At 41.7% G+C, this 17,281-nt stretch overlaps 1 protein-coding gene across 6 annotated transcripts in view; it reads right to left on the bottom strand.

The window, feature by feature from the left end:
• Positions 1-17,281, bottom strand: part of LOC133645102 (rod cGMP-specific 3',5'-cyclic phosphodiesterase subunit alpha-like) — a 121,038-nt gene that overhangs the window by 42,142 nt on the left and 61,615 nt on the right. For all 6 annotated transcript variants that reach the window (XM_062039903.1, XM_062039904.1, XM_062039905.1 and 3 more), the window contains 6 exons: positions 16,466-16,607; positions 11,870-12,022; positions 8,683-8,772; positions 4,701-4,841; positions 1,509-1,583; positions 170-234 (listed from right to left, as the gene is read on the bottom strand). In XM_062039903.1, coding sequence (XP_061895887.1) covers positions 170-234; positions 1,509-1,583; positions 4,701-4,841; positions 8,683-8,772; positions 11,870-12,022; positions 16,466-16,607 — 666 coding nt within the window. The remainder of the gene's footprint in view (positions 1-169; positions 235-1,508; positions 1,584-4,700; positions 4,842-8,682; positions 8,773-11,869; positions 12,023-16,465; positions 16,608-17,281) is intronic.

The raw sequence follows: 17,281 nt of genomic DNA, 5'->3' as shown, positions 1-17,281 counted from the left end.
ATCATGTTATTATCCATCATGTTATTATTAGTGAAGCCAGCACCTCAGCATATTACATCAAATATTATTAGACATGACACCAATTTGTGTGTGTGTGTGTGTGTGTGTGTGCGTGCGTGCGTGCGTGTGTGCGTACGTGCGTGCGTGTGTGTGTGTGTGTGAGACTCACGGGATGACTTTGATGTCTTCTTTGCCGTGCAAAATGTAGTCAATGATTTTGTAGAAGATAATTTCCTGGAAACAACACAAAGACGTGAGAGCCAATGAGTGGGTCACATGACTGCGTGACATCACATGACTGCGTGACATCACATGACTGCGTGACATCACATGACTGCGTGACATCACATGACTGCGTGACATCACATGACTGCGTGTCATCACATGACTGCGTGACATCACATGACTGCGTGACATCACATGGTTACATGGGTACTAAGAAGACAACCTAAAACATTTTGTCCATTAAAAATACTAAAACCAACACAATGTAAGTCAATCAATGCATGCTAGGTGCTAAGCTTTAATTAGCATGCTAGTTTATTTGAGCAAATTTTGCAGCCGAAAGCCTCAGACTCACATAACTTGGTACTTGACACAGGCTAACTGTTAGCATGCTACATTTTTTTTGGGTCAATTATACAGCCAATCACCTCAAATTAGCATGCTAACATTAGCGTGGTGACTTTGTTTTTGCAAATTTTGCATCCGTACACCTCGAAGTCATATGACCTGGTGTTCTATACATGCTAACTGTTAGCATGCTCATGTAAACACTTTAGCATGCCAACTTTTGATAGCCAATTTTACATCCGAACATCTCAGTTTTTAGCATGCTAGCATGCTAACATTAACATTAGCTTTTTTTAGCAAATTTTTACAGCGGAACACCTCAAATTAGCATGCTAACATTAGCGTGCTGACTTTGTTTTAGCAAATTTTGCAGCCGAACACCTCAGAGTCATATGACTTGGTATTCTACACGTGCTAACTGTTAGCATGCTCATGTAAACATTTTAGCACACCAACTTTTTTAGCCAATTTTACATTCGAACGCCTCAGTTTAGCATGCTAACATTAACGTGCTAAGTTTTTGGCAAATTTTGCAGCTGAACACCTCAGAGTCATGCCACTTGGTATTCTACACATGCTGACTGTTAGCATGCTAATGTTAACATTTTAGCATGCTAACAATAGAAAATGGACGGAACTTTTCAGCCCATTTTACAGTCGAACACCTCAGATTAGCATGCTAGCATGATAACACTAGCATGGTAACTTTTTTTGGCCAATTTGCAGCCGAACACCTCAGAGTAATACGACTTAGTACTTGACACATGCTAACTGTTAGCATGCTAACTATTTCAGCTAATTTGACATGCACATCAAAGATGCTAACAGGAATCCTAGGTAGGTGAATAAATGCTGACGTGTTTGGCCACATCTTAGCTTGGGTAACATGTGATAAATGAGTCATTAGGCAGGTATATCTCCAGGTGGTGACTCACTCTGCCGTCAGGTGTTTTGGGTCCTTCGTATGGAGGAACTTCTCCCATCAGGACGGGCCACAGGTCAAAGAACTCCTGCACACACACACGCACGCACGCACGCACACACACACACACACACACACACACACACACACACACACACACACACACACACACACACACACACACACACACACACACACACACACACACACACACACACACACACACACACACACACACACACACACACACACACACACACACACACACACACACATCAGTTAAAATGTATATATGTTTGACAAATGTAATGATAAAGTAATAAACAAAGATGAAGTGAAGCTCCTGCTTGTGTCACCAGCTCGCGCCGCATTCAGGGACCACTCCACGGCTGGGAAGTTCCAACATCTGCCATGGAAACATGCACGGTCATGCTGTTCAATGTCTCCTGTCTGCGGCGATACACCAGGGCTGAGCCAATCTGATATTGATATCGGATGCACATAAACAAGTATCCGATGGTATCGGCTCGCTTCTAAAATCTCTAATAAAATGTGCGATACAAGCAGTACCACAGAGTGTTTACTTGTGTGGGATATCATGTGCGATACAAGCGGTACCGCAGAGTGTTTACTTGTGTGGGATATCATGTGCGATACAAGCGGCACTGCAGTGTGTTTACTTGTGTGTGATGCCATGTGCGATGCAAGCGGTCCTGCAGTGTGTTTACTTGTGTGTGATATCATGTGCGATACAAGCGGTACTGCAGAGTGTTTACTTGTGTGGGATACCATGTGCGATACAAGCAGTCCTGCAGCATGTTTACTTGTGTGTGATATCATGTGCGATACAAGCAGTCCTGCAGAATGTTTACTTGTGTGTGATATCTTGTGCGATGAAAGCGGTCCCGCAGAATGTTACCTTGCGTGTGATATCATGTGGGATATAAGTACTCCTGCGGCGTGTTTACTTGTGTGTGAGATCATGTGCGATATAAGCAGCCCTGCAGCGTTTTTACTTGTGGGCGATATCATGTGCGATACAAGCAGTCCTGCAGCGTGTTTACTTGTGTGTGATATCATGTGCGATACAAGCAGTCCTGCAGAATGTTTACTTGTGTGTGATATCATGTGCGATGAAAGCGGTCCCGCAGAGTGTTACCTTGCGTGTGATATCATGTGGGATATAAGTACTCCTGCGGCGTGTTTACTTGTGTGTGATACCATGTGCGATACAAGCAGTCCTGCAGAATGTTTACTTGTGTATGATATCATGTGCGATGAAAGCGGTCCCGCAGAGTGTTACCTTGCGTGTGATATCATGTGGGATATAAGTACTCCTGCGGCGTGTTTACTTGTGTGTGATACCATGTGCGATACAAGCAGTCCTGCAGAATGTTTACTTGTGTGTGATATCATGTGCGATGAAAGCGGTCCCGCAGAGTGTTACCTTGCGTGTGATATCATGTGGGATATAAGTACTCCTGCGGCGTGTTTACTTGTGTGTGATACCATTTGCGATACAAGCGGTCCAGCAGCGTGTTTACTTGTGTGTGATATCATGTGCGATACAAGCAGCCCTGCAGTGTGTTTACTTGTGCGCAACATCATGTGCAAACACACAAAGGTTGGTCTCTTCTTCTATTTCATTGAAAAGGTAAACATGCTAGGCCTATGAGATAGCAGCTACACAACAGCTAAGCACGGCATAGGTAATAATAAGTGAACAAAATAAAGCACCACATATAAGTATCAAACAATTATAGTTACATATTACTTACACATACTAAGTCTCCAAGGCAGCAGCGTATTGGAAAGTGTCCAGTAACAAACGTGTCCGCATCATTCAACTTAGAGCGTCATGAGCTTTAACTTCACAATTTTTTGTGACCACTAACTACTTCAACTTAAAGACAGCATAAGTCTGATATCGTGACGGCATAATATGGTATTGGACAATACTCGAGGGTGCAATATCGGTGCCGTATAGGACAGGGCTCGGCAACCTTTACCACTCAAAGAGCCATTTTGGAAAGTTTCACAAATTAAAGAAAACAATGGGAGCCATTTAAAATGAACAACACCGCATACAAAGCTTAAATTGCTTTGCGCTATGCTAACCAGGGGTCTCGGACACACGCACCGGCACGCATCTCAATATGGAAATTTAATGTTAGTGCGGCCCGCCACTTTTAATTGAGTGGCGCTTGATAGCGTCTTTCTTGCCAACCCCCTCAAATTTCCGGGAGACTACCAAATTTCAGGTAAGTGCCAGCAAGGCATACTTGTTCAACAGCCACACAGCTTACACTGACGGTAGCCGTACAAAAACAACTTTAACACTGTTACGTTACAAATATGCGCCACACTTTCAACCCACACCAAAAAAGAATGACAAACACATTTCTGGAGAACATCTGCACTGTAACACAACACAACAAATACCCAGAATCCCATGCAGCCCTAACTCTTCCGCTTAACCGACGACACAACAAATACCCAGAATCCCATGCAGCCCTAACTCTTCCGCTTAACCGACGCACGGAGAGGGGGGGGGTTGATGTGTGGGGGGGTTTGGTGGTAGCGGGGGTGTATAATGTAGACCGGAAGAGTTAGGGCTGCATGGGATTCTGGGTATTTGTTGTGTTGTGTTTATGTTGTGTTACGGTGCGGATGTTCTCAAGAAATGTGTTTGTCATTCTTTTTTGGTGTGGGTTCACAGTGTGGCGCATATTTGTAACGTAACAGTGTTAAAGTTGTTTTATACGGACACCGTCAGTGTAAGCTGTGTGGCTGTTGAGCAAGTATGCCTTGCTGTCGCCTACGTGTGCAAGTAAAAGCAACATATAACATGTGGCCGGGCTGTCACGCTGTTTGTAAATGCTATAGAGGACAATTAATGCAGTGCCATTAGGGCACGCCCTTGATTAAGTAATTAGAGTGAAAATAGGATAATATTTGCCCTGGGAGATTTCTAGGAGAGGCAGTCTCCTGGGAAAACCGGGAGGGTCGGCAAGTATGCAGCTGAGCCGCATCAGAGTGGTCAAAGAGCCGCATGGGTTGCCGACCCCTGGTATAGGAGGTGACAAATCGGGACAGCGCTAAGGTGAACTATGGTTATTGAACGCAACCTGTTCTGCACGTCCATAGGGGTGTTGACACGTCACTCAATCATTTAGCAGTGAATGCTAACGCTAATGCTGATCACCTTAGTCTTGGTCATGTCCAGCAGGCCCACAGAGTAGCGGTCACAGTTGAGGAAGGCTCTGACGGTGTACAAGGCCTTGTGGAACTGCCTCTCGATGTCGGTCAGCTCCTCAAACACCTTGCTGGCCGACCACAGCAGCACCTGGACACAAACACCGGCGCTCTTTTCAGGACACGTACTGTAGCTGTTGTTTTTTTACACCACAATAGAGCTAAACTATTCAAAGAAGGGGTGTCCAAACTTTTTCCACTTTTTCATTTTCAAAAGCAGTATGTATTGGAAATGTTCTAATCAAGTAGTCAAACAAAATTGTCTTTCTTCAATTTACTTGGTGGCCAAACTTTTTACACTGAGGGCCGCACACTGATAAATCAAAGCACGCGGGGGCCAGTTTGATATTTTTCATTTTTAAAAGCATTATGTATCGGAAATTTTCCAATCAAGTAGTCAAACAAAATTGTCTTTCTTAGAATTACTTGGTGGCCAAACTATTTCCACGGAGAGCCGCACACTGAAAAATCAAAGCACGCGGGGGCCAGTTTGATGTTTTTCATTTTCAAAAGTATTGGAAATTTTCTAATCAAGTAGTCAAACAAAATCGCCTTTCTTAGATTTACTTGGTGGCCTAACTTTTTCCACTGAGAGCCGCACACTGAAAAATCAAAGCACGCAGGGGCCAGTTTGATATTTTTCATTTTCAAAAGTATTGGAAATTTTCTAATCAAGTTGTCAAACAAAATTGTCTTTCTTGGATTTACTTGGTGGCCAAACGTTTTCCACTGAGGGCCACACACTGAAAAATCAAAGCACGCGGGGGCCAGTTTGATGTTTTTCATTTCCAAAAGCATTATGTATTGGAAATTTTCTAATCAAGTAGTCAAACAAAATTGCCTTTCTTATATTTACTTGGTGGCCAAACGTTTCCCACTGAGGGCCGCACACTGAAAAATCAAAGCACGCGGGGGCCAGTTTGATATTTTTCATTTTCAAAAGTATTGGACATGTTCTAATCAAGTAGTCAAACAAAATTGTCTTTCTTGGATTTACTTGGTGGCCAAACGTTTTCCACTGAGGGCCACACACTGAAAAATCAAAGCACGCGGGGGCCAGTTTGATGTTTTTCATTTCCAAAAGCATTATGTATTGGAAATTTTCTAATCAAGTAGTCAAACAAAATCGCCTTTCTTAGATTTACTTGGTGGCCTAACTTTTTCCACTGAGGGCCGCACACTGAAAAATCAAAGCACGCAGGGGCCAGTTTGATGTTTTTCATTTTCAAAAGTATTGGACATTTTCTAATCAAGTAGTCAAACAAAATTGTCTTTCTTGGATTTACTTGGTGGCCAAACGTTTTCCACTGAGGGCCACACACTGAAAAATCAAAGCACGCAGGGGCCAGTTTGATATTTTTCATTTTCAAAAGTATTGGACATTTTCTAATCAAGTAGTCAAACAAAATCGCCTTTCTTAGATTTACTTGGTGGCCTAACTTTTTACACTGAGGGCCACACACTGAAAAATCAAAGCACGCGGGGGCCAGTTTGATGTTTTTCATTTCCAAAAGCATTATGTATTGGAAATTTTCTAATCAAGTAGTCAAACAAAATCGCCTTTCTTAGATTTACTTGGTGGCCTAACTTTTTCCACTGAGGGCCGCACACTGAAAAATCAAAGCACGCAGGGGCCAGTTTGATATTTTTCATTTTCAAAAGTATTGGAAATTTTCTAATCAAGTTGTCAAACAAAATTGTCTTTCTTGGATTTACTTGGTGGCCAAACGTTTTCCACTGAGGGCCACACACTGAAAAATCAAAGCACGCGGGGGCCAGTTTGATGTTTTTCATTTCCAAAAGCATTATGTATTGGAAATGTTCTAATCAAGTAGTCAAACAAAATTGCCTTTCTTATATTTACTTGGTGGCCAAACGTTTCCCACTGAGGGCCGCACACTGAAAAATCAAAGCACGCGGGGGCCAGTTTGATGTTTTTCATTTTCAAAAGTATTGGACATTTTCTAATCAAGTAGTCAAACAAAATTGTCTTTCCTGGATTTACTTGGTGGCCAAACGTTTTCCACTGAGGGCCACACACTGAAAAATCAAAGCACGCGGGGGCCAGTTTGATATTTTTCATTTTCAAAAGCATTATGTATTGGAAATTTTCCAATCAAGTAGTCAAACAAAATCGTCTTCCTTAGATTCAGGTGAAAGGCTGGAGCATTTGCAAAGGCCCACGTCACATACAGGTATGGAATGAATGTGCAACAGGAAGAGAGATGCGTTATTCTTCATACACTGAATATCAGGTGGGAGGGAGGGAGTAGGCTCAGTTTGGAGGGGGGAGAGAGCATATGACGCAACTCAGTGGATACGATAGTGCACTGTTTACTGGAACGAAGAAGCCGATACTTTCAAATGAGAAGGGAGAAGTGAGTCTTGCAGACAAGGTCATTCTCCGGTCAGAATGTGCATCTAACAGAAATACTGCAGTTTGTAATAGCATACATACATTTTCCATCATATTTACTATTTTTTTTCAACTTTTCGGGTCCTGATTATAGAATTTTTTTTTTTTAAAGTCTTTTTTTCCCCTCAATGCTTAAACCTGCTGCTTTATCTACACTTTTTTTTTCAGAAAACACTCGGCTCTGTAGGTGCCACCATAATGACCAATATTAGAATACAGCAGCACAGTAGGCCTAAGTATTCATTGAAAATAATATAATATACAATATTTTTCGGACTACTCAGTTCATCATGTTTTCGTAAAAAAAAAGACAATCCACTGGTTTGTCTTTAGTTGTAAAATGCTGTTTGACCTTTTCCACGGATAACCGTCTGTCAGCGGGAACTGGAAGCAACGTGTATGTACGCTATGTATGGCTACCCAGAAGCACTTGCACACATCCCCGTGCTGAGTGACAGACATGACTGCTCGTGTCTTCTTGACTGAGGCCTACAGTAGCCGGACTGTAACCACTTCCGCTTCTAAACCTTTGATATTTAATGAAGTAATTAATTGGCATACCACTAGATGGAGCCTGCGTACTTTTATTTTTGTATGTTTGTGAGAGTTTTAAAAAAAAGTCTCACTAAAATTCTCTCGGATCCAAAAAGGGTCGCACTCATAAAAGTGTTAAAAATAAGTCACACATTATTTTTGTATTTTGTTTTATTATTTTATTTCATTTTAATTTATTTATTTTTTTATAAAAAAAAATGTAATGCGCTTTTTTCTCATAGAAAACGTAGTTTTTTTATGGCAAACACACAAAATAAGCAATATTTACCCCCCCAAAAAAATGTCTAAGTAAAATATTTGATGTGAAATAATTGGATCCTTCAATATATCAATAATTCAGAACAACATTGATTTTGATTCATTATTATTTTTTGATCACTGACAGTTTTTAAAAAAAAAAAACAGCCTGAAGGGCAGTTTTGTGTTATTAGAGTCAACATTGCAACTTTTTCCCGTTACATTTGCTCTTTTATTACACTTTTTGATGTTTTGTTTGTAATATAGCTCCGTCTTCTAAGAAAAACTGAACAGTCTGTTTAAAAGAAGAAGAATTATGAAACATACTTTCAACCTTATTGAAAATAAGATATTCTTCATCTCAGTATGCTAATAATGACTGACTTAATGATATATTACAAAACTGTTGTATTACTCATTCACGGATGTCATTTTACTGTAAAAAAGTCAGTAAATAAATGTATATATTTGTAAAAGCTCTGAAGTGTGAAAGGGGTAGGACTAAATAAACGTTGCTTCTTCCTACTCCTTTTAGGACAAGATGACATGAAATTGTGTGATGTATTATACTGTAAGTGTGTCCACGTTCAAAATAAACTAAAGAAAGAAAGAAATCTGTTCAATGCCCGGAAAATAGGACGAATTAGCTGATGAATGAGAACATCCACAAGCCTTACAAAGTGTGAGGGGAAGAACTTGAAGGTGTTGATGGAAAAAGACTCACCTGTCCCCTCCTGGTCTCACAGTTGTGCAGGTAGCTCAGGTGGAACACTCTCAGGACCAGGTTTGCAAAGTTCAGATACTTGTTCAAGGTCTGAAGGGACATTCATGAGGAAGTATTACTGTCATTTGTCACAAAAATGAGTCAAATTTAGTCTGACAATGTATTTTCATTTATTTATTCTTCATATCTTGAGAGGGTTGATGATCGCTTTTATCGATTAATTAACGTTTTTTATTGTAGACTATTCAAAAATCAATGTTTTCACTCTTCCGTAGCCCATCATGGCTAATGCTAACGCAAACAAGAGCAAGACGTTTGTTCCAAAGAAAAGAAAAGTGTGGTGAGTGGTTTGGTTTTGTGGCAACAGGCGTGGAACAAATGGCTGCACGCTGCAAAGTTTGTTTAAAAAAAGGCAGCAGCGCAACAAACTTATTCCGGCATCTAAAACTGAAGCAAACAACAACATATTCTGTTTTTATTTACCATTTACACAACGTGCCAACTTCAATGGTTTTGGCTTTTGTACAAACCCTGTTTCCATATGAGTTGGGAAATGGTGTTAGATGTAAATATAAACGGAATACAATGATTTGCAAACCATGTTCAAGCCATATTCAGTTGAATATGCTACAAAGACAACATATTTCATGTTCAAACTGATAAACTTTTTTTTTTTTTGCAAATAATCATTAACTTTAGAATTTGATGTCAGCAACACGTGACAAAGAAGTTGGGAAAGGTGGCAATAAATACTGATAAAGTTGAGGAATGCTCATCAAACACTTATTTGGAACATCCCACAGGTGTGCAGGCTAATTGGGAACAGGTGGGTGCCATGATTGGGTATAAAAGTAGATTCCATGAAATGCTGGATGGGGCGAGGGTCACCACTTTGTCAACAAATGCCTGAGCAAATTGTTGAACAGTTTAAGAACAACCTTTCTCAAGCAGCTATTGCAAGGAATTTAGGGATTTCACCACCTACGCTCCGTAATATCATCAAAGAATGTACAAAAATCACTGCAGGTAAGCAGCTAAGCCCGTGACCTTCCATCCCTCAGGCTGTACTGCATCAACAAGCCACATCAGTGTGTAAAGGATATCACCACATAGGCTCAGGAACACTTCAGAAACCCACTGTCAGTAACTACAGTTGGTCGCTACATCTGTAAGTGCAAGCTAGAACTCTCCTATGCAAGGTGAAAACCGTTTATCAACAACACCCGGAAACGCCGTCGGCTTAGCTGGGCCTGAGCTCATCTAAGATGGACTGATGCAAAGTGGAAAAGTGTTCTGTGGTCTGACGAGTCCACATTTCAAATTGTTTTTGGAAACTGTGGACGTCAAAGAGGAAAAGAACCATCCGGATTGTTCTAGGCGCAAAGTGTAAAAGGCAGCATGTGTGATGGTATGGGGGTGTATTAGTGGCCAAGACATGGGTAACTTACACACCATTAATGCTGAAAGGTACATACAGCTTTTGGAGCAACATATGTTATGATAAATGATAAATGGGTTATACTTGTATAGCGCTTTTCTACCTTCAAGGTACTCAAAGCGCTTTGACAGTATTTCCACATTCACACACACATTCACACACTGATGGAGGGAGCTGCCATGCAAGGCGCTAACCAGCACCCATCAGGAGCAAGGGTGAAGTGTCTTCCCCAAGGACACAACGGACGTGACTAGGATGGTAGAAGGTGGGGATTGAACCCCAGTAACCAGCAAAACCTCCGATTGCTGGCACGGCCACTCTACCAACTTCGCCACGCCGTCCCATGTTGCCATCCAAGCAACGTTACCATGGACGCCCCTGCTTATTTCAGCAAGACAATGCCAAGCCACGTGTTACATCAACGGACTTGAGAGACAGTGATGGACGTATCTTTTTTCGCTCTGAGCGTAACTTAGGTACAAGCTGGCTCATTGGATTCCACACTCTCTCCTTTTTCTATTGTAGATCACAGATTTGTATTTTAAACCACCTGGGATACTATATCCTCTTGAAAATGAGAGTCCAGAACGCAAAATGGACATTCAGTGCCTTTTATCTCCACGACAATACATCGGCGAAATGCTTTAGCTACGAGCTAACGTGATAGCATCGTGCTTCAACTGCATATAGAAACAAAAGAAATAAACCCCTGACTGGAAGTATAGATAGAAAATCAACAATACTATTAAACCGTGGACATGTAAATACATGGTTAATGCTTTCCAGGCTGGCGAAGGTTAACAATGCTGTGCTAACGACGCCATTGAAGCTAACTTAGCAACCGGACTGCACAGAGCTATGCTAAAAACATTAGCTCTCCACCTACGCCAGCCAGCCCTCATCTGCTCATCAACACCTGTGCTCACCTGCGTTCCAGCGATCGGCAGAAGGACGAAGGACTTCACCCGATGCGTTTGGCGGCTCGGAGACGTAGGAAGTCAAGGTGAAGTCGGCGGCTAGCGCGGCTAGCGCGGCTAGCGCTCCAACAAAGTCCTCCTGGTTGTGTTGCTGTAGTCCGCTGCTAATACACTGATCCCACCTACAACTGTCTTCTTTGCAGCCTTCATTGTTCATTAAAAAAATTGCAAAAGATGTCCAGAATACTGTGGAATTATGAAATGAAAACAGAGCTTTTTGTATAGGATTCTACGGGTACCATAACTTCCGTTACTCGGACTTCGTCACGCACATACGTCATCATACCGCAATGTTTCAGCCGGATATTTACCGGGAATTTTAAAATGTCACTTTATAAGTTAACCCGGATGTATTGGCATGTGTTGCAATGTTAAGATTTCATCATTGATATATAAACTATCAGACTACGTGGTCGCTAGTAGTGGCTTTCAGTAGGCCTTTAAAAGGAAAGGCCATGTAACACAGTGGTGAACATGCCCTTTCCCAACTACTTTGGCACGTGTTGCAGCCATGAAATTCTAAGTTAATTATTATTTGCAAAAAAAAAAATAAAGTTTATGAGTTTGAACATCAAATATGTTGTCTTTGTAGCATATTCAACTGAATATGGCTTGAAAAGGATTTGCAAATCATTGTATTCCGTTTATATTTACATCTAACACCATTTCCCAAATCATATGGAAACGGGGTTTGTACTTATTTTCCCTTGTAGTTGATCAGGTGTGTTTATAACTTGGTGAAGACAGTAAGCGTGTTTGGACGGTGGTCTACCTCTTCGTCCTTGGCGGTGAAGTGCGGCGCCTCCATCTTGTTGGCGGCCATCATGACTGCCACCATGTCTTTGCCGTTCATGATGGGCACGGCCAGGACGTTCTTGGTGGTGTACTCCGTCAGCTCGTCCACAAAGTTGCTGAAGTGAGGATCCTGAGGGGGCGGGGACAAAACGATGAGGTGGACCAATCAGACTTTGAACTTCACTTAAGTGATTACACGCCGTTCATCAAATCAGCAGATTGACCAATATGGTTTTTGCAGGGCCGATACTAATACCGATTATTAGTAGTCATAGAGGCCGATAACAGATATTTTTAGCCAATATTAATTAGCATTAAAATGTATTCAAACATGAATATTATAAGTCAATAAACAGCTAATACATGGAAAATATTTTTCTTCTTAAATTTACTGGGTGCGGCTTAATTTAAAAAAAAAAAAAAGAAATAGGCACATTTTTATTCTTAAATTTATTTTTTTAAATTACAAAATGGGCTCAAGCAAAAAGAGAACTTTTCTCAAGAAGGATGACTTCTGTTTTGTTTGATCATCCGTTTTACTGCTGTGTTACGGCAATTAAAGTATGTAAATAAACATTCACAAAATATTTCTGTGTAAATAACTGATTTCACAACGTATATATATGCCATTTATAATCTGGTGCGCCTAATACATTGAAAATGTTTTTCTATTAAAATGTACTGAGTGCGGCTTACAGTATATATTTTCATGCGCTTTATTTTTTTTTAAATAGGCTAATTTTTAATCTTAAATTTTTTTTTTTTAATTTAAAAATCGTCTCCAGCTAAAAAGAGAACTTTTCTCAAGAAAGGTAAACGGGCTGGTGCTCGAGCAGTGCTAATTACTTTTAATTTAACAAATGATGTATTTTTTAAATACTAAATACTGGCATCTTATGTGTTTATATTGTATCTGCTAAAGTGAAGTTTTCTTGTGGTTTAAAAAAAAGGAAAAGGCTGGTACTAATTTTCTTCAAAATGCCAATTTCGGCTTGGCCGGTCTCTCGTCCAAAAACCTGCGACTTCTCTGCAGACAATGTCCTTTGTTAGACGAGAGCGTCCGTCAGCTTTTGAAGACGTAATCTTTGTCACTCCACGGCCCCAAAAAGGAAGTGGTTTAATATGTTTACTCAGTTAACATGGCCTCCAGTGTGACCTGCGGCTGTAATCTGGGATCGCTCTAATTCAGGACAGATTACCCGCTTGAGCCAGAGGTGTTTGAGTGTCGATGATGCGGTTATTCTGAGCGTCACGGTTAGGACAAGGAGGAGTCTGGAAGGGCCTCATCAGAAGATAATCTCCACCTGACTGACTCACCAGTAATAGAACGTCTCAGCGTCCCCCAGGAAGTCCGTCCACGGTGCTTTAACGCTGCAGCCAGGAGACTTTAGAACTGCTCCAGTTTTTGTTCCCCCACACATTAGGAGAATGTGAACAATCAATTTGTCGTTTGCTTGGATTTGCTTGGCCTGCTGCCTTCAAACTAAGACGACACTAAGCCAACACTTCCAAATGTCAAAGGTATTAGTGATAAGAAGATTGTGTCATGTGGTGTCGCCCCCTGGTGGCCATGAAAATACATCGTGGAAGGCTGAGAGGATGAGAATGGAGGACAAAGATATTGGGTCATTTCCATTCCCCTAGTGCAAACTTGAAAGTGGAGATGTCCCGATCAGGGTTTTATGCTGACCCACCAGTTGTGGGTCAGCAAAAAACCCTGATCGGCGCCTGAGGAAGAACCTCAGATGTGCCGTAGCTGGCTGTGGAAGGCGAAGGCGCTCGGCGAAGGAGGTGCTGACGTTGTGAGGGTAACTGGACGCTTTGAAGGAGGGACATCTGAGCCACCGACGCTCAGAGGATTTGATCTGGTCCCCACAGAGCCAGCAGAGATGGGATTCTGACGTACCTGTGAGGTGCAGTCAGCGGCAGACAGGATGATGGCCGCTACAGAATCCTAAGAGATCAGTTGGGTCCGCCTTTGTTAGGGCACTCTTCGGCGATCTTGCGTTTGCAGAGATTGGTATCGAGGGTGTTTGCGAGGAAAGACGTATTTTCGCCTTCTTTGTTGAAGGACCTGGGATGGTCTCGGCAGGTCGGGGACAAAGGGACCCCAATTTGGCCTCTTCATCTGCCATCTCGTTGCCACGAAGACTACAGTGCCCAGGGATCCGGACGATCTGCAACCTTCTTGTTGAGACGAGTTGAGCCACAATGACAAGGTCATGTTGGAACGGTTTGCAGACAGTTTCGACAACTGATTTGCAATCACAGGCGATAGTTGCGGACGTCCAGTTGTCTCAACTCATCAGCCAACCTAAAGCAGCTTTGAGTGCCGCTTTCTCTACGGAGGATGAACTACTACGAGTTCCCGTCAAGGTGTGCCAACTGTGGAGGACATCATGTCCCTGGAGTATCCTCCATCAGTGGTACCACCGACTCTAGACCCATTGGTGTAGATCTGCCGGGCGCTTTCGCCTACCTAGTGGATGGTTAACCTGGCCCTTTCCAGTTGACCGTCTGTGGCATCGACTTGTCTGTGGGCCTCAGAAGGATGGCTGCTGGGGCGGGCGTTCCCAAGGAAGACTCATCTCACCGACTCACTGCAGGGGCAGCAGGTTGAGGTTTTTGATGGTCGAGAGAGTTGAGCTGCGCCAGTCTTTCTTTGCCAACCGCCCGGTAGAGTCGCGGTCGGTCTGCGTGGGTCGGAGTCAGCTTGGTGGAGGAAGTCATCTGTCTTCAGAACTGCCATGGTTTCATAGCGGGCCTCCAGCAGCGTTAGACGGGTCTCTTTCAGGATGCATTTTTAGGGGTGGACCGGAGATGACCAGTGATGGCTCTGGCAGCTTTGAACTGGGCGCTTTCAAGCTTTTGGAGATTGGTAGTTGAAAGCCAGGGGGCCCAAGTTGTGGCGGTGTCAGCAGAAGTTGCTTTGTTGGTCACGCCAAAGAAATTTGCCACCGTTAACCGCAGCCTGCCTTCAAAGCTGGTGTACTTGGATTCACCGGGCAGAACTCAAACCGTAAATCCCGCTCCTCACTCTGCGCACCTTTTTGAGAGTCCGTCCTAGTCTCCTCCTCTACGGAAGTGCACGGAATGGCGCAGGAGAGCTGTACACGCATCGGTTGTTGACAGTCTGAAGTTGCATGGAAAGATTCTCTAGTTCGTATTTTGTTTCAGACTATCGGTAACTCACGTCACCACGCAAGAGGATACACACGAAAAATGGAACATTAGATGAGCTGTGTAGAAGGAAAACAGCCACTTGCGCAACCAAAGTTAGTCCAAGACTGGCGCGTAATGCCCTCCATTTTGAATACATCAGACCAATATTTATTCCAGTTTTGGCTCTTCTTGGTTTTCTTTCTTTTCTTCCTCTTTTGGGGTGTTTATCAGTACATGATGTAACAGAAAGCGCAGGTATCGCCGTATTCTCCAGGCGGGTGTTGGGCAGCCATGCTTTACTGACAATTTCGCTTCACGAAATACTGCGTCAGCCAATGAGGAGGCTTCTCGTAGGCTCCGCTCACCCCTCCTTTTCTTTAAATCCTGTGATTGGATCTGGAGGGGTTGACCGTTTAATTTGTCTTCCGGGGTTTTATTTACTAAAATACTTCATTATAAGACACAGACATTACCAGATGTAAGTTTTTTCAAGAAATGATTACTGTTACGATATAGTGTATGATATGAAAGATGCAACAGGAGAGCAAACAGCATCCTCAAGGACTCATCCCACCCAGGTCAGCACTGGCTTGAACTCCTGCCCTCAGGGAGGCGCTGTAAGACCATCAAAGCAAGGACAAATAGACTGAAAAACAGTTTCTATCCTAGAGCTGTTAATGCCCTAAACTTTGCACTTACCTGAACACTCACCACTTTATTACTTGCTTACCTCTGATAAAGATCTACTGTGCAATATGTTTTTTTAATATTTTATTATGTTTTTAAATAGTTTTATTATTGTTGTAGTCTTAACACTATTTCATGTAGGTTTGTTTAAAAGCACTGAGCTGGATTGCTGTCCAATTTCGTTGTTTCCATACAATGACAATAAAGGTATTCTGATTCTGATTCTAATGATGCTAATTTTTTTTAGCTCAATAGTATAACTTAATGGCCAACTTGTGATTAGTTAATAGCATGTGTGATTTTTAAGGCCTCGCTTAATTAAAAAGCCTTAATTTTCACAAAACCTATTCAGTGACTTTTTACCAACCCGCAAAAATAAGAAATAAAGTTTATTATTTGTTGTACTTTTTGCTGTCTTATTGTTTATTCACTTGTTTATTTATGTACTTATATATTTATTCAAACATATACAGCACATGTTTTTTTGACATTTAGAAAAAAAAAATGTTATTAATGTCATAATTGGCCAATACATTTTTTTTTAAATAAATTAAATTAAATTTAAAAAAGGACCTTCAAGCCACAAATGTCATGCAAGACATCACAAAATGTAAAACTGTTGAAATAAAGACTCACCTTGAGTGACAACCATACTGTTTTTGTTATGAAAGATGCTACAAAATATTACTGTACATGCAAGTATAAGTCCCAGAGAGGTACATACCTGGGACACATTGGGCACGTTGACCATCTTCTTGGTGGAGGCCACATGACCCACGATGCCCAAGTCCAGCGGGTAGACTATTTCACTGTCAGGCGGCACCAAGCAGTCGTCAAACACGGCATCTTTGTGGACGTTAAACAACCTGGGGGGGGGGGGGGGGTACAGTCACGGCAACAACGGGAAGCAAACTGTGATCGGTGTCTAGGAATAAAAGGTACATTTTACGAGAAAATCAACATATTACAAGGATAAAAAAAACAACATTATGTGACAATTTGCAACAAGAATTTAAGGGAAATAAGTTGCTTTTATACGAAGAAAAAATTGACATTTGACAGGAAATTACTGTAAATCCGGACTATAAGCCACTACTTTTATTTGTTACACTTTGAACCCTGCGGCTTGTAAAACGGCACAGCTAATATATGGATTTTTCTGCACTATGACAATGTCTTCTGTTTTGTTTTGTTTGATCAGCCGTTTTACTGCCGTGCTACAGACGTCGTTTGGAAACAATTAAGGTATGTAAATAAACATTTGCAGAATATTTCTGTGTAAATAACTCATTTCACAACGTACATATCTGCAGCTTAAAAGTCCGGTGCGGCTAATATATGGAAACATAATTGTGTCTTCTAAAATTTAGTGGGTGCGGCTTATACATTGGTGCGCTCTGTAGTCCGGAAAATGACCCTGCGATAAAAATGTGTTTATTTTTAACAAAAAAAAGCATAAAACATTTTTTTAAAAACTATTACAAATGTATACAACTTTATATCTATGGAAAGGTCTGAATTGGCTGAAAAAAAATGTCAA

This window comes from Entelurus aequoreus, linkage group LG28 (genome assembly GCF_033978785.1).
Source record: "Entelurus aequoreus isolate RoL-2023_Sb linkage group LG28, RoL_Eaeq_v1.1, whole genome shotgun sequence".
NCBI lineage: Eukaryota > Metazoa > Chordata > Actinopteri > Syngnathiformes > Syngnathidae > Entelurus > Entelurus aequoreus.
This window is presented reverse-complemented; position numbering and strand designations above follow the sequence as displayed.